Genomic DNA, 22025 nt, shown 5'->3' on the forward strand with positions numbered 1-22025 from the left:
CTAATATGTGAGAATGTCATTTCAGTTTGTCATTCCTTACCTCAAAGAGGGCAATATCATGAATCTAGCCCCCTCACCCACACTTACTCATTAACCATTCAGATGCTGATTTTAGCCCGTTTAAAAAAGGAGATTCAACATTAGGTTTCACCTGGCAACAATTGTTTTCAGAAGTACATTTATTGGTTTGATTTGTCTGTGACTGTTTGTTTTGGAAACAGTAAGCAGGTCACTGATCAACATACAGTACATCTGGAGACACTCAGTTCAGTAACAACTTCATTTGAAAGTGTTCTTCTCCCTCACAATGGCCCGTATTCATAAAACGTCTCAGAGTGCTGATCTAGGATCAGGTCCCCCCTTGTCCATGTAATCTTATTCATTATGATGTAAAAGGCTAGACTGATCCGGGGTCAGCACTCCTACTATGAGACACTTTGTGAATGTATCTCACACACAGAAAGCAACACATCTTCACAGATATCAAATAGAAAATAAGAATAACAGCCATAATGAAGACAATAAACTTAGATTATTACAAGAACAATAAATATGGTTTTGATTTAAGTGCTGGTAGGATGGTGAAATGGGAAAGATTTGTCGACGTTAAGGGAGAGTGATTGCATTACACACAGCCAATGCAAGGATTTCCCAGGCATGATGGGAACGTTCATAGGATAACCAATCAGAACACACTGTTCACGTACAGTATCTCAGGGCGCTGCTCTAAGAATACGACGACAGACTCTGTGATGAAACACATAACTGGGGCCTTGGTTTTAATCATCCTTGTGGATATGCCCATTTAATAAATGAAACCATTTTCATTTTCTAAACAATGAATCATGTTCTTACAGCAGCCTGTCACTGTCTATGACTCCATTACCCAGAGTGCATCTCTTCTCTCATTCTGAGGTACTCTGTTGTCTTTTCACCATCCCTGCCTGTCTACAGCCATAAGTCCTGACCTGTACCCACATCCACTGTGGTGTGGTAGGACTCTCCTCTACTTAAAGCCATCCTCATGGTCTTCAGTACCAGACACTTTCTTTCCTCATCCCTCCATACTTTCTCCCCTCTGTTCTATCTGTCTCGTCATCCCGCCATCCCTCTGTCCTGGGCTTGTCTGTCTGTCGTTCCCTCCTCCATGGCCCAAGGGGGTTATCTATGGAGCTCTCCAGAGTCATTGGGACTCTTTGGGGACGTATAGGGTGGTAGGGAGGTGGGCCGGGGGCCTGAGGCCTTGCCATTGTCCTTCTCCTCCTCTCCCTCCACTCCTACTCCTCTTTCTCCTCCACCTCTTCCCTCTGTTCTGTCAGTCTCCTCGGAACCACCCCGCCCGTCCTCGCTGGACTCGGCGACGTCTGATCCCTCCGACTCAGAGAGCAGCTCCCCGTCGCGGTACTCAGTCCCTTCCACCCCCTCGCCGTCCCTCTCCTCCCCCGCCTCCCCCTCCCCTGCATGGCTCATCTGGGTGGTGCTGTTGTGGTGCTTGACGTGGTAGCGCTGGTTCTGGAAGAACTTGACCAGGGTGTGCTTGGGAAGGTCCAGCTGGGCCGACAGGGTGTGGATAGCCTCCTGGTCAGGGTAGAGGCCCACGTCACCGATGAAGCTCTGCAGGATGGCCAGAGCCTCCAGGGAGATCCGGGTACGCGACCGCAGCTTTTTGGACCCACCACTGGAGCTGCCACTCACGCTGCCGTTGTCCTTGCCTCGAGTCCCATCCGAGTTGTGGCCTCTGGTGCCAGGCGTGGGAGTGAGGAGAGGGGATGGGTCCCGCATGGGAGATGGGGATGGGGCCTTCCTTGGAGGTAAGGGCTGCCTGTGCAGTGCCTGTGGAGAAAAAGAGGAGATGTCATGTTGAATCCCATTAGAGCAGACTGTCAACATAGGAAATCAGTCCACATACTCTAAGTAATAATCAGTCTATACTCTAAGAAATAATCTGTCCATTCTCTAAGTAATAATCAGTCTATATTCAAAGTAATAATCAGTCCATTCTCTAGGTAATAATCAGTCCATTCTCGAAGAAATAATCAGTCCACATTCTCTAAGTAATAATCAGTCTATACTCTAAGTAATAATCAGTCTATACTCTAAGTAATAATCAGTCCATTCTCAAAGTAATAATCAGTCCATACTCTAGGTAATAATCAGTTAATTCTCTAACTCTATGTCTGACAACACATATATGCATATTCATATAATAAACTGAAAAACTCCACAACAGAGACAGTAGAAGAAGTTCACTTAAACATAGGATACACTTCCCCCTTAGTGGTAACACATGTCAGTTCATTTCTAGGGGGTTAGTTGTACTATAACAGAGATCCCATTGACCCGAGAGTTCCCTAGAAGCTCATAAACAACAACAGCAGCAGAGAGTAGTTCCCTAAGGAATAGGATAGACTCCCCCCTCTTAGTGGCAGCCCATTAACATCCTAGGGGGTTAGTTGGAACGTGTGGTACTGGAGCTGAGATCCCGTTGACCAGACAGAGAGGTCCCAGTCCCAGGCCCATCACACTCCCCTCTCCTGGGGCTATTAGAAGGGCGGGGTGCCTGAACGCCCAAACACTGGAATGCTGCGCCCATAAATCTGTGGTCCGGGGAAATTAAAGGACCTAAATAAAGATAATAGTCATTCTTTTTTCCCCCCCTTCAATAATAACATGGTATGTTTCAAATAATATTGAGGTTAGGCCAGACCATGGAGTATTTCTAAATGCTCTTTGGAAGGGTTGGTGAGAGAAGGCCTTTAGGTCTTCAGGAAATGTGTGGGCTAGTTGTTTTATGCCTCCTTGTCTATTTCTGATGTCATAAAGGGGCAATCTGAAGTTTCGGTAACAAGCTGAGGGACGGGGCTGGAGAAATGTTACCACTCTCAAATTCATAGAGAGAGAGCTATGGACCATCCATGATATCAAAATTATAGTTTTAACCATGTTTTGAGGCAATACAATGTTTGTTTACATTTACATTGTTTACAAACATTGGAGTAAAACAAGCTTATATTTTGGGTTCTGATGGGGTACGAATGTTGAACTGAGCTCATGAGGCATTTCTAAGTTATATTCTTCAAGAATCAATGGGTAAATATCATTGATTTAAAAGTCAAAAAATGTATGTAGCAACTGCAGATTGTCCCTTTAAAGGAGCCTGATTGGAAGTGGATGACTAAAATGTCTTAAAGGAGACAAACCTGACTGGAAGTGGATGACTAGTGTAAGGAACAGGTGGTGGGATAGAGAGAGAAACTTCCCAGGCATCCCACCACTGTCAGACAGAATAAATCCAGTCAGACCTTCTATAACTCTAAATCCAACCCATTAAGAGCACACACAACATCACTAAAATATCATAACTCTAAATCCAACCCATTAAGAGCACACACAACATCACTAAAATATCATAACTCTAAATCCAACCCATTAAGAGAACATACAACATCACTAAAATATCATAACTCTAAATCCAACCCATTAAGAGAACACATGACATCATTAAAATATCATAACTCTAAATCCAACCCATTAAGAGAACACACAACATCATTAAAATATCATAACTGTAACGGCTTTCCTCCTCCTCTTCATCCGAAGAGGAGGAGCAGGGATTAAACCAAAATGCAGCGTCTTGAGTTGACATGATTTATTTAAAGAAAAGACGAAAACACGAACTTCACTATAAACTAACAAAACAACAAACGGAGTAGACAGACCTGGACGACGAACTTACATTAAACACGAAGAACGCATGAACAGGAAAACTGACTACATAAAAGAACGAACGTACAAACAAACCTAGACAGTCCCGTATGGTGCAACACACACTGACACAGGAAACAACCACCCACAAACAAACAGTGTGAAAACACCTACCTTAATATGACTCTCAATCAGAGGAAATGAAAACCACCTGCCTCTAATTGAGAGCCATATTAGGTCACCCTTTAAACCAACATAGAAACAGAAAACATAGACTGCCCACCCAAACTCACGTCCTGACCAACTAACACATACAAAACTAACAGAAAACAGGTCAGGAACGTGACAATAACTCTAAATCCAACCCATTAAGAGAACACATGACATCATTAAAATATCATAACTCTAAATCCAACCCATTAAGAGAACACACAACATCATTAAAATATCATAACTCTAAATCCAACCCATTAAGAGAACACACAACATCACTAAAATATCATAACTCTAAATCCAACCCATTAAGAGAACACACAACATCACTAAAATATCATAACTCTAAATCCAACCCATTAAGAGAACACACAACATCACTAAAATATCATAACTCTAAATCCAACCCATTAAGAGAACACACAACATCATTAAAATATCATAACTCTAAATCCAACCCATTAAGAGAACACACAACATCACTAAAATATCATAACTCTAAATCCAACCCAACAACAGAACACACAACATCATTAAAATATCTCTGGTTCTTTCTTTCTCTGTTCTTTCTTTGTCATTATGGATGCAACACTCTGGAGGAAATGAGTCTCGTCAAGAAAAGTAAATCATCTGTGAGGAGAGGATGAAAGAATGATAGAGACCCTGAATAATGTAGCTGTCCTGGTTAGGGAGGGTCCTCATCGGGGTACAGACAGACCCTGAATAATGTAGCTGTCCTAGTTAGGGAGGGTCCTCATCGGGGTACAGACAGACTCTGAATAATGTAGCTGTCCTGGTTAGGGAGGGTCCTCATCGGGGTACAGACAGACCCTGAATAATGTAGCTGTCCTGGTTAGGGAGGGTCCTCATCGGGGTACAGACCCTGAATAATGTAGCTGTCCTGGTTAGGGAGGGTCCTCATCGGGGTACAGACCCTGAATAATGTAGCTGTCCTGGTTAGGGAGGGTCCTCATCGGGGTACAGACCCTGAATAATGTAGCTGTCCTGGTTAGGGAGGGTCCTCATCGGGGTACAGACAGACCCTGAATAATGTAGCTGTCCTGGTTAGGGAGGGTCCTCATCGGGGTACAGACAGACCCTGAATAATGTAGCTGTCCTGGTTAGGGAGGGTCCTCATCGGGGTACAGACCCTGAATAATGTAGCTGTCCTGGTTAGGGAGGGTCCTCATCGGGGTACAGACAGACCCTGAATAATGTAGCTGTCCTGGTTAGGGAGGGTCCTCATCGGGGTACAGACCCTGAATAATGTAGCTGTCCTGGTTAGGGAGGGTCCTCATCGGGGTACAGACAGACCCTGAATAATGTAGCTGTCCTGGTTAGGGAGGGTCCTCATCGGGGTACAGACCCTGAATAATGTAGCTGTCCTGGTTAGGGAGGGTCCTCATCGGGGTACAGACAGACCCTGAATAATGTAGCTGTCCTGGTTAGGGAGGGTCCTCATCGGGGTACAGACCCTGAATAATGTAGCTGTCCTGGTTAGGGAGGGTCCTCATCGGGGTACAGACCCTGAATAATGTAGCTGTCCTGGTTAGGGAGGGTCCTCATCGGGGTACAGACAGACCCTGAATAATGTAGCTGTCCTGGTTAGGGAGGGTCCTCATCGGGGTACAGACAGACCCTGAATAATGTAGCTGTCCTGGTTAGGGAGGGTCCTCATCGGGGTACAGACAGACCCTGAATAATGTAGCTGTCCTGGTTAGGGAGGGTCCTCATCGGGGTACAGACCCTGAATAATGTAGCTGTCCTGGTTAGGGAGGGTCCTCATCGGGGTACAGACAGACCCTGAATAATGTAGCTGTCCTGGTTAGGGAGGGTCCTCATTAGGGTATAGACAGACCCTGAATAATGTAGCTGTCCTGGTTAGGGAGGGTCCTCATCGGGGTACAGACAGACCCTGAATAATGTAGCTGTCCTGGTTAGGGAGGGTCCTCATCGGGGTACAGACAGACCCTGAATAATGTAGCTGTCCTGGTTAGGGAGGGTCCTCATCGGGGTACAGACCCTGAATAATGTAGCTGTCCTGGTTAGGGAGGGTCCTCATCGGGGTACAGACCCTGAATAATGTAGCTGTCCTGGTTAGGGAGGGTCCTCATCGGGGTACAGACCCTGAATAATGTAGCTGTCCTGGTTAGGGAGGGTCCTCATCGGGGTACAGACCCTGAATAATGTAGCTGTCCTGGTTAGGGAGGGTCCTCATCGGGGTACAGACCCTGAATAATGTAGCTGTCCTGGTTAGGGAGGGTCCTCATCAGGGTACAGACAGACCCTGAATAATGTAACTGTCCTGGTTAGGGAGGGTCCTCATCGGGGTACAGACAGACCCTGAATAATGTAGCTGTCCTGGTTAGGGAGGGTCCTCATTAGGGTACAGACAGACCCTGAATAATGTAGCTGTCCTGGTTAGGGAGGGTCCTCATCGGGGTACAGACAGACCCTGAATAATGTAACTGTCCTGGTTAGGGAGGGTCCTCATCGGGGTACAGACCCTGAATAATGTAGCTGTCCTGGTTAGGGAGGGTCCTCATTAGGGTACAGACAGACCCTGAATAATGTAGCTGTCCTGGTTAGGGAGGGTCCTCATCGGGGTACAGACAGACCCTGAATAATGTAGCTGTCCTGGTTAGGGAGGGTCCTCATCGGGCTACAGACAGACCCTGAATAATGTAGCTGTCCTGGTTAGGGAGGGTCCTCATCGGGGTACAGACCCTGAATAATGTAACTGTCCTGGTTAGGGAGGGTCCTCATCGGGGTACAGACCCTGAATAATGTAGCTGTCCTGGTTAGGGAGGGTCCTCATCGGGGTACAGACCCTGAATAATGTAGCTGTCCTGGTTAGGGAGGGTCCTCATCGGGGTACAGACAGACCCTGAATAATGTAGCTGTCCTGGTTAGGGAGGGTCCTCATCGGGGTACAGACCCTGAATAATGTAGCTGTCCTGGTTGGGGGGGTCCTCCTCGGGGTACAGACAGACCCTGAATAATGTAGCTGTCCTGGTTAGGGAGGGTCCTCATCGGGGTACAGACAGACCCTGAATAATGTAGCTGTCCTGGTTAGGGAGGGTCCTCATTAGGGTACAGACAGACCCTGAATAATGTAGCTGTCCTGGTTAGGGAGGGTCCTCATCGGGGTACAGACCCTGAATAATGTAGCTGTCCTGGTTAGGGAGGGTCCTCATCGGGGTACAGACCCTGAATAATGTAGCTGTCCTGGTTAGGGAGGGTCCTCATCGGGGTACAGACCCTGAATAATGTAGCTGTCCTGGTTAGGGAGGGTCCTCATCGGGGTACAGACCCTGAATAATGTAGCTGTCCTGGTTAGGGAGGGTCCTCATTAGGGTACAGACAGACCCTGAATAATGTAGCTGTCCTGGTTAGGGAGGGTCCTCATCGGGGTACAGACAGACCCTGAATAATGTAGCTGTCCTGGTTAGGGAGGGTCCTCATCGGGCTACAGACCCTGAATAATGTAGCTGTCCTGGTTAGGGAGGGTCCTCATCGGGGTACAGACCCTGAATAATGTAGCTGTCCTGGTTAGGGAGGGTCCTCATCGGGGTACAGACAGACCCTGAATAATGTAGCTGTCCTGGTTAGGGAGGGTCCTCATCGGGGTACAGACCCTGAATAATGTAGCTGTCCTGGTTAGGGAGGGTCCTCATCGGGGTACAGACCCTGAATAATGTAGCTGTCCTGGTTAGGGAGGGTCCTCATCGGGGTACAGACAGACCCTGAATAATGTAGCTGTCCTGGTTAGGGAGGGTCCTCATTAGGGTACAGACAGACCCTGAATAATGTAGCTGTCCTGGTTAGGGAGGGTCCTCATCGGGGTACAGACAGACCCTGAATAATGTAGCTGTCCTGGTTAGGGAGGGTCCTCATCGGGGTACAGACAGACCCTGAATAATGTAGCTGTCCTGGTTAGGGAGGGTCCTCATCGGGGTACAGACCCTGAATAATGTAGCTGTCCTGGTTAGGGAGGGTCCTCATCGGGGTACAGACCCTGAATAATGTAGCTGTCCTGGTTAGGGAGGGTCCTCATCGGGGTACAGACCCTGAATAATGTAGCTGTCCTGGTTAGGGAGGGTCCTCATCGGGGTACAGACCCTGAATAATGTAGCTGTCCTGGTTAGGGAGGGTCCTCATCAGGGTACAGACAGACCCTGAATAATGTAACTGTCCTGGTTAGGGAGGGTCCTCATTAGGGTACAGACAGACCCTGAATAATGTAGCTGTCCTGGTTAGGGAGGGTCCTCATTAGGGTACAGACAGACCCTGAATAATGTAGCTGTCCTGGTTAGGGAGGGTCCTCATCGGGGTACAGACAGACCCTGAATAATGTAACTGTCCTGGTTAGGGAGGGTCCTCATCGGGGTACAGACCCTGAATAATGTAGCTGTCCTGGTTAGGGAGGGTCCTCATTAGGGTACAGACAGACCCTGAATAATGTAGCTGTCCTGGTTAGGGAGGGTCCTCATCGGGGTATAGACAGACCCTGAATAATGTAGCTGTCCTGGTTAGGGAGGGTCCTCATCGGGCTACAGACAGACCCTGAATAATGTAGCTGTCCTGGTTAGGGAGGGTCCTCATCGGGGTACAGACCCTGAATAATGTAACTGTCCTGGTTAGGGAGGGTCCTCATCGGGGTACAGACAGACCCTGAATAATGTAGCTGTCCTGGTTAGGGAGGGTCCTCATCGGGGTACAGACCCTGAATAATGTAGCTGTCCTGGTTGGGGGGGTCCTCATCGGGGTACAGACCCTGAATAATGTAGCTGTCCTGGTTAGGGAGGGTCCTCATCGGGGTACAGACCCTGAATAATGTAGCTGTCCTGGTTAGGGAGGGTCCTCATCGGGGTACAGACCCTGAATAATGTAGCTGTCCTGGTTAGGGAGGGTCCTCATCGGGGTACAGACCCTGAATAATGTAGCTGTCCTGGTTAGGGAGGGTCCTCATCGGGGTACAGACCCTGAATAATGTAGCTGTCCTGGTTAGGGAGGGTCCTCATCGGGGTACAGACCCTGAATAATGTAACTGTCCTGGTTAGGGAGGGTCCTCATCGGGGTACAGACAGACCCTGAATAATGTAACTGTCCTGGTTAGGGAGGGTCCTCATCGGGGTACAGACAGACCCTGAATAATGTAGCTGTCCTGGTTAGGGAGGGTCCTCATCGGGGTACAGACCCTGAATAATGTAACTGTCCTGGTTAGGGAGGGTCCTCATCGGGGTACAGACCCTGAATAATGTAGCTGTCCTGGTTAGGGAGGGTCCTCATCGGGGTACAGACCCTGAATAATGTAACTGTCCTGGTTAGGGAGGGTCCTCATCGGGGTACAGACAGACCCTGAATAATGTAGCTGTCCTGGTTAGGGAGGGTCCTCATCGGGGTACAGACAGACCCTGAATAATGTAGCTGTCCTGGTTAGGGAGGGTCCTCATCGGGGTACAGACAGACCCTGAATAATGTAGCTGTCCTGGTTAGGGAGGGTCCTCATCGGGGTACAGACCCTGAATAATGTAGCTGTCCTGGTTAGGGAGGGTCCTCATCGGGGTACAGACAGACCCTGAATAATGTAACTGTCCTGGTTAGGGAGGGTCCTCATCGGGGTACAGACAGACCCTGAATAATGTAGCTGTCCTGGTTAGGGAGGGTCCTCATCGGGGTACAGACCCTGAATAATGTAGCTGTCCTGGTTAGGGAGGGTCCTCATCGGGGTACAGACCCTGAATAATGTAGCTGTCCTGGTTAGGGAGGGTCCTCATCGGGGTACAGACCCTGAATAATGTAGCTGTCCTGGTTAGGGAGGGTCCTCATCGGGGTACAGACAGACACTGAATAATGTAACTGTCCTGGTTAGGGAGGGTCCTCATCGGGGTACAGACAGACCCTGAATAATGTAGCTGTCCTGGTTAGGGAGGGTCCTCATCGGGGTACAGACCCTGAATAATGTAGCTGTCCTGGTTAGGGAGGGTCCTCATCGGGGTACAGACAGACCCTGAATAATGTAGCTGTCCTGGTTAGGGAGGGTCCTCATCGGGGTACAGACAGACCCTGAATAATGTAGCTGTCCTGGTTAGGGAGGGTCCTCATCGGGGTATAGACCCTGAATAATGTAGCTGTCCTGGTTAGGGAGGGTCCTCATCGGGGTACAGACAGACCCTGAATAATGTAGCTGTCCTGGTTAGGGAGGGTCCTCATCGGGGTACAGACAGACCCTGAATAATGTAGCTGTCCTGGTTAGGGAGGGTCCTCATCGGGGTACAGACAGACCCTGAATAATGTAGCTGTCCTGGTTAGGGAGGGTCCTCATCGGGGTACAGACAGACCCTGAATAATGTAGCTGTCCTGGTTAGGGAGGGTCCTCATCGGGGTACAGACAGACCCTGAATAATGTAGCTGTCCTGGTTAGGGAGGGTCCTCATCGGGGTACAGACAGACCCTGAATAATGTAGCTGTCCTGGTTAGGGAGGGTCCTCATCGGGGTACAGACAGACCCTGAATAATGTAGCTGTCCTGGTTAGGGAGGGTCCTCATCGGGGTACAGACCCTGAATAATGTAGCTGTCCTGGTTAGGGAGGGTCCTCATCGGGGTACAGACCCTGAATAATGTAGCTGTCCTGGTTAGGGAGGGTCCTCATCGGGGTACAGACAGACCCTGAATAATGTAGCTGTCCTGGTTAGGGAGGGTCCTCATCGGGGTACAGACAGACCCTGAATAATGTAGCTGTCCTGGTTAGGGAGGGTCCTCATTAGGGTACAGACCCTCTGAGACCCTGCTAACATACTAATTAATATGTCATGATTAGAAGTCAACTTTCTGCATGACTTCACCTCCACTCTACACCAGAGAGGGCTGTTATGAGTTATTTATTGTCTGCATGTTTGTGAGTGAGAGTGTGTGTTCTTATGTTAGTGTGTGTACGTGTGTGTGTGTGTGTGTGTGTGTGTGTGTGTGTGTGTGTGTGTGTGTGTGTGTGTGTGTGTGTGTGTGTGTGTGTGTGTGTGTGTGTGCGTGCGTGCGTGCGTGCGTGCGTGCGTGCGTGCGTGCGTGCGTGTGTGTGTAGCACAGCTGGGACACATGTGTGGTGTGTGGTGGAGCCTGGGGGTGTGTGGAAGGGTACAGTACAGACATGGTGGGGGTCTGGGGCAGAGGGAGGGAGGGCCCATGGGGATAAGAGCAAAGCATCCAGAATGACAGCAGCAGCAGCAAGCAGCCTCATGTAGTGCTGAGATAGACACATCTACAGGACCACCCAGTCTGCCTGGAGCTGCCAGTGTTTACCAGAGAATGATATCTACCATTTTATTGGATCTTTATGGTGCCTACAGACAGATCAACATCACCATTCTCTCTCTTATCCATTCATCACTGTCTGTCTGTCTGTCTGTCTGTCTGTCTGTCTGTCTGTCTGTCTGTCTGTCTGTCTGTCTGTCTGTCTGTCTGTCTGTCTGTCTGTCTGTCTGTCTGTCTGTCTGTCTGTCTGTCTGTCTGTCTGTCACTCTCATCTTGGTCTCTCTGTCTATCTCTCTCTGTCTGTCTCTCTCCCTGTTTCTCTCTCTCCCTTGTTCTCTCTCGCCATTACCTTACGTATCCACTTCTCCTACCATCCACCCCTCTCTCCTTCCCCTTTCCTGCTTCCCCTCCCTCTCTCCTCGCTAGGCGCCATCAGGGAAGATGAGGCTAGTATTTTTAGCAGATTTATGTCCCTGCTTTGGTCCCAGACATTCTAGGAGAGCAGTGAAGGAATGTGTTCATGGTGTGACCACATCATCCTTCCCAAGATGCTTATGTATTACAAGAAGAAAGAGAGAGAGAATAGAAAGATGGACTGGTTCAGGCCCTTTCAGGCAAGTGTCCTTCTAACATACAACAAGCTTATGGTTAAACTGAATGGCACACTACATACACTTCTACTTCTGGTAAACTCTAAGTCCTTCACATCTGTCTACAATTGTTTTGAGGGACTGAGGCGAAGAGTCTTTGCTTTTTGTGGGCACACTCTATGTTTGTAGTTTCAGCCTCAATTGTGTCCAATATGTAATTCGGGGGGGGGGGGGGGGGGGGGGGTCCAAGCCGTATACTGGTAAGGTATTTGCCAGGGGTGACCCCTCTCCCCTCGGGCCTCTCACCTGTGGTTCTGGAGACATGTGGAGGACAGTGGAGTCTCTCACCTGTGTTTCTGGAGACATGTGGAGGACAGTGGAGTCTCTCACCTGTGTTTCTGGAGACATGTGGAGGACAGTGTGAAGCCTCTCACTGTAGTGGTGCTTGGACTCCTCTTCATACACCATGTCTCTCTCAGCCTGGGACAGGGTCAGGAACCTTCTAATGGTACACAGGTTCTCCCACAGAGTCCGGTTGTCTGGGCTGGGGTTCTCCTTCCAACGCAGCAGCTCACACAGCCAGCCCTGACAGAGAGGGAGGGATGACGGGTGATTTTAACATACAGACCAGAGTGATAGAGGAAATGGAGAAAGAGAGAAAGGACAAGGAGATGTAGAGGAGTAGAGACATGAAAGAACAGGTTGGGAAAACGAGCGAAAGACAAGTTCCAGATGAAAATGATGTGGGGCTGTGAGAGAGAGATATGTGATTATCTCTGCTAGACTGGCCCAGGCACTGACACCAGCTGTTGTTTGTACACAGCCTCCTCCAGCACCCAGTGTTCATAACCTGATCAGGGCTCCTTCTCTACCTCCCTCCTTTCTATTACTCCCTCCCTCCCTCCGTCTCTCCGGAGAGGGCCATGGCCAGATGCAGCCAGATGGGGTCACTGAGCCATGACCCCTCACTGAGAGCCAGGCCTGTAGGAGACACTACCCCCAGACCAGCAGTGGTGCACACACACAGACACACAAGCATGTATCTCACACGTGTTTACACACACCACACTAACGTGTGTGAAAACACACACAAACACAACCTATTCTTTTCTATCCTATAATCCACTTCTTAGATAGTCCAAATTAAAACCACCCAGAACAACAGCAGTCTATTTATGTCTTCCTCAAGAATCCTCATGTGACTTATTCCTGCCTTAATCATGTGATCTCTCTGTACAACCCTCAGACCAGCCGTGATCATGTGATCTCTCCGTACAACCCTCAGACCAGCCGTGATCATGTGATCTCTCCGTACAACCCTCAGACCAGCCGTGATCATGTGATCTCTCCGTACAACCCTCAGACCAGCCGTGATCATGTGATCTCTCCGTACAACCCTCAGACCAGCCGTGATCATGTGATCTCTCTGTACAACCCTCAGACCAGCCGTGATCATGTGATCTCTCTGTACAACCCTCAGACCAGCCGTGATCATGTGATCTCTCTGTACAACCCTCAGACCAGCCGTGATCATGTGATCTCTCTGTACAACCCTCAGACCAGCCGTGATCATGTGATCTCTCTGTACAACCCTCAGACCAAAAGCCTTCACAGGTCAAACCATTCTCTCTTGTCAAATACCAGTCATACAAAGACAGCGAACCAAAGATGAATCACCATGTGTCTCTGACACGAACCCAAACCGAGAGGACGGATTCTGAAGAGCTGTACACAGACATCATAACATATCCCAAGCCACCCCTCTCCTAGATGGCCATGTCCAGTGGCTCCTAGATGGCCATGTCCAGTGGCTCCTAGATGGCCATGTCCAGTGGCTCCTAGATGGCCATCTTAAAAAAATAATAAACTTAACCTTTATTGAACCTTTATTTAACCAGGCAAGTCAGTTAAGAACAAATTCTTATTTACAATGACGGCCTACCAAAAGGCAAATGACCTCTTTTGGGGACAAGGGCTGGGATTAAAAATAAAAAATAAAATATAAATATAGGACAAAACACACATCACGACAAGAGAGACAACACAACACTACATAAAGAGAGACCTAAGACAACAACATAGCAAGGCAGCAACACATGACAACACAGCATGGTAGCAACATGACAAGAACATGGTAGTAACACCACATGACAACACAGCATGGTAGCAACACAACATAACAACCACATGGTAGCAAAACAACATGTAGCAGCACAAAACATGGTACAAACATTATTGGGCACAGACAACAGCACAAAGGGCAAGAAGATAGAGACAACAATACATCACGCAAAGCAGCCACAACTGTCAGTAAGAGTGTCCATGATTGAGTCTTTGAATGAAGAGATGGAGATAAAACTGTCCAGTTTGAGTGTTTGTTGCAGCTCGTTCCAGTCGCTAGCTGCAGCGAACTGAAAAGACGAGTGACTAAGGGATGTGTGTGCTTTGGGGACCTTTAACAGAATGTGACTGGCAGAACAGGTGTTGTATGTGGAGGATGAGGGCTGCAGTAGATCTCTCAGATAGACCTCACTCCCCCCTAAGAGGGTTTTATAAATAAGCATCAACCAGTGGGTCTTGCGACGGGTATACAGAGATGACCAGTTTACAGAGGAGTATAGAGTGCAGTGATGTGTCCTACAAGGAGCATTGGTGGCAAATCTGATGGCCGAATTGTAAAGAACATCTAGCCGCTCGAGAGCACCCTTACCTGCTGATCTATAAATTATGTCTCCGTAATCTAGCATGGGTAGGTCATCTGAATCAGGGTTAGTTAGGCAGCTGGGGTGAAAGAGGAGCGATTACGATACAGGAAACCAAGTCTCGATTTAACTTTAGCCTGCAGCTTTGATATGTGCTGAGAGAAGGACAGTGCACCATCTAGCCATACTCCTAAGTACTTGTATGAAGTGACTACCTCAAGCTCTAAACCCTCAGAGGTAGTCTCCAGTGTCTCCCTCTCCTAGATGGCTATCTCCAGTGTCTCCCTCTCCTAGTTGGCTATGTCCAGTGGCTCCCTCTCCTAGATGGCTATCTCCAGTGTCTCCCTCTCCTAGATGGCTATCTCCAGTGGCTCCCTCTCCTAGATGGCTATCTCCAGTGTCTCCCTCTCCTAGATGGCTATCTCCAGTGTCTCCCTCTCCTAGATGGCTATCTCCAGTGTCTCCCTCTCCTAGATGGCTATCTCCAGTGTCTCCCACTCCTAGATGGCTATCTCCAGTGTCTCCCTCTCCTAGATGGCTATCTCCAGTGTCTCCCTCTCCTAGATGGCTATCTCCAGTGTCTCCCTCTCCTAGATGGCTATCTCCAGTGTCTCCCTCTCCTAGATGGCTATCTCCAGTGTCTCCCTCTCCTAGATGGCTATCTCCAGTGGCTCCCTCTCCTTCATGTGCCACCACATTCCGCATGCTTTGTCCCTCTAACATAAACAGACGCGGAGGACTCAGGAGGATAGGCATTTGGAGTGTCTTTGATGAGGTCCCACAGTGTAACCCAGCACACACATGCTCACACACACACACACACACACACATGCTCACACACACACACACACACATGCTCACACACACACACACACACATGCTCACACACACACACACACACACATGCTCACACACACACACACACACACAATCACCAATGTATTCGTTGAAGACCCACAGCTGTAACCCAGGACACACACATACATACAGTAAGCACACCAACACACACACATACACAAACACACACGTAAGTCAGATCCTTTGGCTGGCGTGACAGACGTTTCTCTACCCGGCCCTGGACGCCCACATTGTTTATCTGCCCACGGAGACATGATGGTACGCCACGGGTCCTGACAGTCAGATACCACAGCCTGCGGTACCAAACGACCAGCGCTGACAGTCAGATACCACAGCCTGCGGTACCAAACGACCAGCGCTGACAGTCAGATACCACAGCCTGCGGTACCAAACCACCAGCGCTGACAGTCAGATACCACAGCCTGCGGTACCAAACCACCAGCGCTGACAGTCAGATACCACAGCCTGTGGTACCAAACGACCAGCGCTGACAGTCAGATACCACAGCCTGCGGTACCAAACCACCAGCGCTGACAGTCAGATACCACAGCCTGCGGTACCAAACCACCAGCGCTGACAGTCAGATACCACAGCCTGCGGTACCAAACCACTAGCGCTGACAGTCAGATACCACAGCCTGTGGTACCAAACGACCAGCGCTGACAGTCAGATACCACAGCCTGCGGTACCAAACCACCAGCGCTGACAGTCAGATACCACAGCCTGCGGTACCAAACCACCAGCGCTGACAGTCAGATACCACAGCCTGCGGTACCAAACCACCAGCGCTGACAGTCAGATACCACAGCCTGCGGTACCAAACGACCAGCGCTGACAGTCAGATACCACAGCCTGCGGTACCAAACCACCAGCGCTGACAGTCAGATACCACAGCCTGCGGTACCAAACCACCAGCGCTGACAGTCAGATACCACAGCCTGCGGTACCAAACGACCAGCGCTGACAGTCAGATACCACAGCCTGCGGTACCAAACCACCAGGGCGTGCTTGACATCCCGCCCACATACCCCGATATGTGATCTTACCTCCCATCAAATCCCCCACAGTTCATCAACCCAGGAGAAATAACATGCTCCATTGTGTGGGAGATTGTGTGCATTACATGCATGTGTAGGGATGCACATGAGTGTGAGTGTGTGTTACGGTTACAGATATTTACACATTTTACTAAGCATCCTGATCACTGGATGTCACCAATTCACCTTTAGCAGGTAGCTTCAAACAAAACCCACTAAGCACCTCTCACTAGAGTATGGCATTGTTATGATATACTTATATACAGTATACTGTATGTGTGTGGACTGACCTGGCTCTTGTTGGTGACCCCTGGTATACTGTATGTGTGTGGACTGACCTGGCTCTTGTTGGTGACCCCTGGTATACTGTATGCTTGTGGACTGACCTGGCTCTTGTTGGCGGCCCCTGGTATACTGTATGTGTGTGGACTGACCTGGCTCTTGTTGGTGACCCCTGGTATACTGTATGTGTGTGGACTGACCTGGCTCTTGTTGGTGACCCCTGGTATACTGTATGCTTGTGGACTGACCTGGCTCTTGTTGGCGACCCCTGGTATACTGTATGTGTGTGGACTGACCTGGCTCTTGTTGGTGACCCCTGGTATACTGTATGTGTGTGGACTGACCTGGTTCTTGTTGGTGACCCCTGGTATACTGTATGCTTGTGGACTGACCTGGCTCTTGTTGGTGACCCCTGGTATACTGTATGTGTGTGGACTGACCTGGCTCTTGTTGGTGACCCCTGGTATACTGTATGTGTGTGGACTGACCTGGCTCTTGTTGGTGACCCCTGGTATACTGTATGTGTGTGGACTGACCTGGCTCTTGTTGGCGGCCACCTTGGCGAACAGGGCCTGGGACACCTTGGCTCTCTTCATCTCCTGCTGGATCTCATCATAGATCCCAGATGTAATGTTGATGTTGACCAGGGACTTCAGGGGCAGCTCAGCACTGACCTGGGTCAGGGGGGGCTTGGGCTGCAGGGAGGATAAGAGGGCGGGGGGGAAGAGAGAGAGGTTTTAGTGAGCAAGACTGGCTAATCGTCTAGGTTACTGAGTCCCTAAAGAGATGTCCTGCATTTGTTTACCTGTTAGTGTACTGCCAGGGGTGTGTCTGTTTGTGATGTGGGTTGTAGCCAGACCTGGGCTCGAATAGTATTCATTTTCTTTCAAATACTAAAAACTTCACTTCATTGAGATTTCCAGACACAATGGAACCAATGCAACAATCCCAAAAGTGCAAACCCCACCCACCCTGGCACTTCATGTAGGCTCAATCAAATGCTAAAAGTATTAGAGAGAAAATATAAAATCTATTTAAACCCAGGTGTGGTTGTAGATGTGTGTGTCTGATGTGGCTATTCCCTAGTGTTCCTATTCAACGTACATGAGGACACCTGGGTATGTATGTGTACCTGTGTGAGTCGCTGGCCAGTGGAGCTGGAGTTCTGATTGGTTGGGGTCAGGTTGCCTAGGTTGGGGTTCAGGCTGCGTTCACGCTCCTCCTGGTAAATGTGGTCGCGTTCGCTCTCGTGGAGGTTCAGGAAGTTCTGCATAGCTTTGAGGTTGACCAGGAGTGACTGGGAGGCCTGGCGAGGGTCCTCCTCTTTACGAAGGATCTCAGACAGCAGGCCCTGAGACACAAACACGCGCGCAAATGTCAGGTCTCTTAGCAAGGACCCTCCAAGTAACCTTTCATACTCTAATTCTCTCATTACATCTCTCTCTCTCTCTCTCTCTCTGTCTCGCTCTCTCTTTCTCACACACACACTCTACTCTACTCTACTCTACTCTACTCTACTCTACTCTACTCTACTCTACTCTACTCTACTCTGTCCCTATGTCAGTGTATTGGGCTTTCTCACCAGTCAGTATCAGTGGAGTTCAGCTTTCAGAACACTCATATGACATGCTAGGGTTTTAGACAGTTCTCTACTGATGACAAACCCACCCACCCTTCAAAAGCTACAGTGGTCACAGTTCTGGCCGTGGATCCCACTTCTTCTGGATATGTAGTCCGTTGCACTCAAAGATCCAGAGCTCCCCGAAGCTTCTGCACATGTGCAGACCACATGTGTGTATCAGCTACTCTGGCGAACGTTGTTGTATAATAAAGTTATATCAAAGCTGAATCAATGTCTGCAAGATCCCATAATGATCAAAGTATTCTACATTACAGAACTCAATATAATAGCATAGTGTAACGTTACTGGAAGACAAAAACAACACTGCATTTAATAGTGCATGATAATTCTTAACGTTTTACCGGTGAAACATCCATGCAGCATCATTCTGCATAGTAACCATTTGATCTCAGTCAGTTTCATGGAGATATGCATTTAGATCTTCTTGAGTGATGCAGTGTTGTTTAGAAGTAGCCTACAGAGTTGTTTAGAAGTAGCCTACAGTGTTGTTTCGAAGTAGCCTACAGAGTTGTTTAGAAGTAGCCTACAGTGTTGTTTAGAAGTAGCCTACAGTGTTGTTTAGAAGTAGCCTACTGTGTTGTTTAGAAGTAGCCTACAGAGTTGTTAAGAAGTAGCCTACAGTGTTGTTTAGAAGTAGCCTACAGAGTTGTTTAGAAGTAGCCTACAGAGTTGTTTAGAAGTAGCCTACAGTGTTGTTTAGAAGTAGCCTACTGTGTTGTTTAGAAGTAGCCTACGGTGTTGTTTAGAAGTATCCTACAGTGTTGTTTAGAAGTAACCCACAGAGTTGTTTAGAAGTAGCCTACAGTGTTGTTTAGAAGTAGCCTACAGTGTTGTTTAGAAGTAGTCTACAGTGTTGTTTAGAAGTAGCCTACAGTGTTGTTTAGAAGTAGCCTACAGTGTTGTTTAGAAGTAGCCTACAGTGTTGTTTAGAAGTAGTCTACAGAGTTGTTTAGAAGTAGCCTACAGAGTTGTTTAGAAGTAGCCTACAGTGTTGTTTAGAAGTAGCCTACAGTGTTGTTTAGAAGTAGCCTACAGTGTTGTTTAGAAGTAGCCTACAGTGTTGTTTAGAAATAGCCAACAGAGTTGTTTAGAAGTAGTCTACAGTGTTGTTTAGAGTAGCCTACAGAGTTGTTTAGAAGTAGCCTACAGAGTTGTTTAGAAGTAGCCTACAGTGTTGTGTTGAATGACTGAGTGAACGAATCTTGGAGCAGATGGTGCTAACAAACTGCAGCCTAGCCTACCTGTGTATTTTGCCCAGTGGCGCGCGCTGTTGAGTTTTGGCCACATGAGAAAACAATTTGCTGTTGTTTTTTGTCTTCCAGTAAAGTTATACTAGGCTATTATATTGGGTTATGTAATGTAGAATACTGTGATCATTATGTGATCTGGCAGACATTGATTATGCTTTGATCTAACTTTATTAAACAACACCAGAACCATTGGCCTGAGTAGCCTGTTCTCGGAGTAGCCTGTTCTCTGAGTAGCCTGTCTCTGAGTAGCCTGTCTCTGAGTAGCCTGTTCTCTGAGTAGCCTGTTCTCTGAGTAGCCTGTTCTCTGAGTAGCCTGCTCTCTGAGTAGCCTGCTCTCTGAGTAGCCTGCTCTCTGAGTAGCCTGTCTCGGAGTAGCCTGTTCTCGGAGTAGCCTGTTCTCCGAGTAGCCTGTTGTCTGAGTAGCCTGTTCTCTGAGTAGCCTGTTCTCTGAGTAGCCTGTTCTCTGAGTAGCCTGTTCTCTGAGTAGCCTGTTCTCTGAGTAGCCTGTTTTCTGAGTAGCCTGTTCTCGGAGTAGCCTGTTCTCTGAGTAGCCTGTTCTCTGAGTAGCCTGTCTCTGAGTAGCCTGTTCTTTGAGTAGCCTGTTCTCTGAGTAGCCTGTTCTCTGAGCAGCCTGTTCTCGGAGTAGCCTGTTCTCTGAGTAGCCTGTTCTCGGAGTAGCCTGTTCTCGGAGTAGCCTGTTCTCGGAGTAGCCTGTTCTCTGTGTGTAAAGTAGAGACTATAAACATGTGCAGAAGCTTCGGGGGCTCCGGATCTTTTAGTGCTGTGGACCAAAGAACCTGAAAAAATCAGACCCGCAGCCACTCCTTACAGTTATAGGGGCGAATCCTAACTTCATTGATGTATTGAAGTGAAAATTCAACTTAAGTGGAGATTTCAGTGCTTAGAAATGGAAGTGGAAGTGGAAGTGGAAGTGGAGGTAGATGTCTCACCTGTGTGCGGTTGAAGGCCACCCTGGCGAACACAGCCTGAGAGACGCTGGCCCTCTTCAGCTCCTCTCTGACCTGATGGTAGATGTCCGGACAGACCTCCACGGTCGACGGATTCATCCCAGGATCAGTGAGGCCTCCTGGGGCTTTGCAGGAGCGCGGGATGGGTGGGTGGTTGAGGAACTGTTGGTGCTGCTGCTGGTGGAGGGCCTGCGGACCGTGCTGGTGGGCTAGCAGGCGGCTAACAGCTAGCTGCTGGTTGATGAGGTGGGCCATGGCCAGTTGTTGCCTGACCATCTGAGGGCTGAGCTGGGGGGAGAGGAGACCGCCTGGGCCAAGTAAGGGTTGGAGGGAGGCCGGAGGACCGGGAGGGGGCGCCTGGCCTCTGGGCGGTGAGCTGTAGTGGTGCTGGCCGTGGGGTGAGTGCTGCTGAGACGGGTGGGGGAGGGCTTGTTGCTGGCTGGGGGTTTGGGGGTCCCCTAGTCCAACCTTGAGGGATAACCCTCCAAGCTGGTTTGGTGGGGTCAGGTGAGAGGGGGGGCGCTGTCCCAGGCCACATACATCTGACATGCTGTCCCTCTCCACTGCAGATACAAACAGACAAACAGACATGGTGGTGTCTGAAGAGCTCTCTATACCATCTATATACAGGAGATGACATGGTGGTGACAGGAGGTCTGAAGAGCTCTCAATACCATCTATATACAGGAGATGACATGGTGGTGACAGGAGGTCTGAAGAGCTCTCTATACCATCTATATACAGGAGATGACATGGTGGTGACAGGAGGTCTGAAGAGCTCCCAATACCATCTATATACAGGAGATGACATGGTGGTGACAGGAGGTCTGAAGAGCTCTCTATACCATCTATATACAGGAGATGACATGGTGGTGACAGGAGGTCTGAAGAGCTCTCTACACCATCTATATACAGGAGATGACATGGTGGTGACAGGAGGTCTGAAGAGCTCTCTATACCATCTATATACAGGAGATGACATGGTGGTGACAGGAGGTCTGAAGAGCTCCCAATACCATCTATATACAGGAGATGACATGGTGGTGACAGGAGGTCTGAAGAGCTCTCTATACCATCTATATACAGGAGATGACATGGTGGTGACAGGAGGTCTGAAGAGCTCTCTATACCATCTATATACAGGAGATGACATGGTGGTGACAGGAGGTCTGAAGAGCTCTATATACAGGAGATGACATGGTGGTGACAGGAGGTCTGAAGAGCTCTCTATACCATCTATATACAGGAGATGACATGGTGGTGACAGGAGGTCTGAAGAGCTCTCAATACCATCTATATACAGGAGATGACATGGTGGTGACAGGAGGTCTGAAGAGCTCTCTATACCATCTATATACAGGAGATGACATGGTGGTGACAGGAGGTCTGAAGAGCTCTCTACACCATCTATATACAGGAGATGACATGGTGGTGACAGGAGGTCTGAAGAGCTCTCTATACCATCTATATACAGGAGATGACATGGTGGTGACAGGAGGTCTGAAGAGCTCTATATACAGGAGATG

At 48.7% G+C, this 22025-nt stretch overlaps 1 protein-coding gene across 1 annotated transcript in view; it reads right to left on the reverse strand.

Moving 5' to 3' along the window:
• LOC120033255 (DNA-binding protein SATB2-like) overlaps positions 1-22025 on the reverse strand; it is a 57725-nt gene that overhangs the window by 5200 nt on the left and 30500 nt on the right. The window contains exons 6-10 of the mRNA XM_038979529.1: positions 20482-21062; positions 17772-17990; positions 17176-17334; positions 12151-12345; positions 1299-1833 (exon numbers count right to left, since the gene is read on the reverse strand). Coding sequence (XP_038835457.1) covers positions 1299-1833; positions 12151-12345; positions 17176-17334; positions 17772-17990; positions 20482-21062 — 1689 coding nt within the window. The remainder of the gene's footprint in view (positions 1-1298; positions 1834-12150; positions 12346-17175; positions 17335-17771; positions 17991-20481; positions 21063-22025) is intronic.

The sequence above is a fragment of the Salvelinus namaycush genome, chromosome 40, assembly GCF_016432855.1.
Source record: "Salvelinus namaycush isolate Seneca chromosome 40, SaNama_1.0, whole genome shotgun sequence".
Classification (NCBI taxonomy): Eukaryota; Metazoa; Chordata; class Actinopteri; order Salmoniformes; family Salmonidae; genus Salvelinus; species Salvelinus namaycush.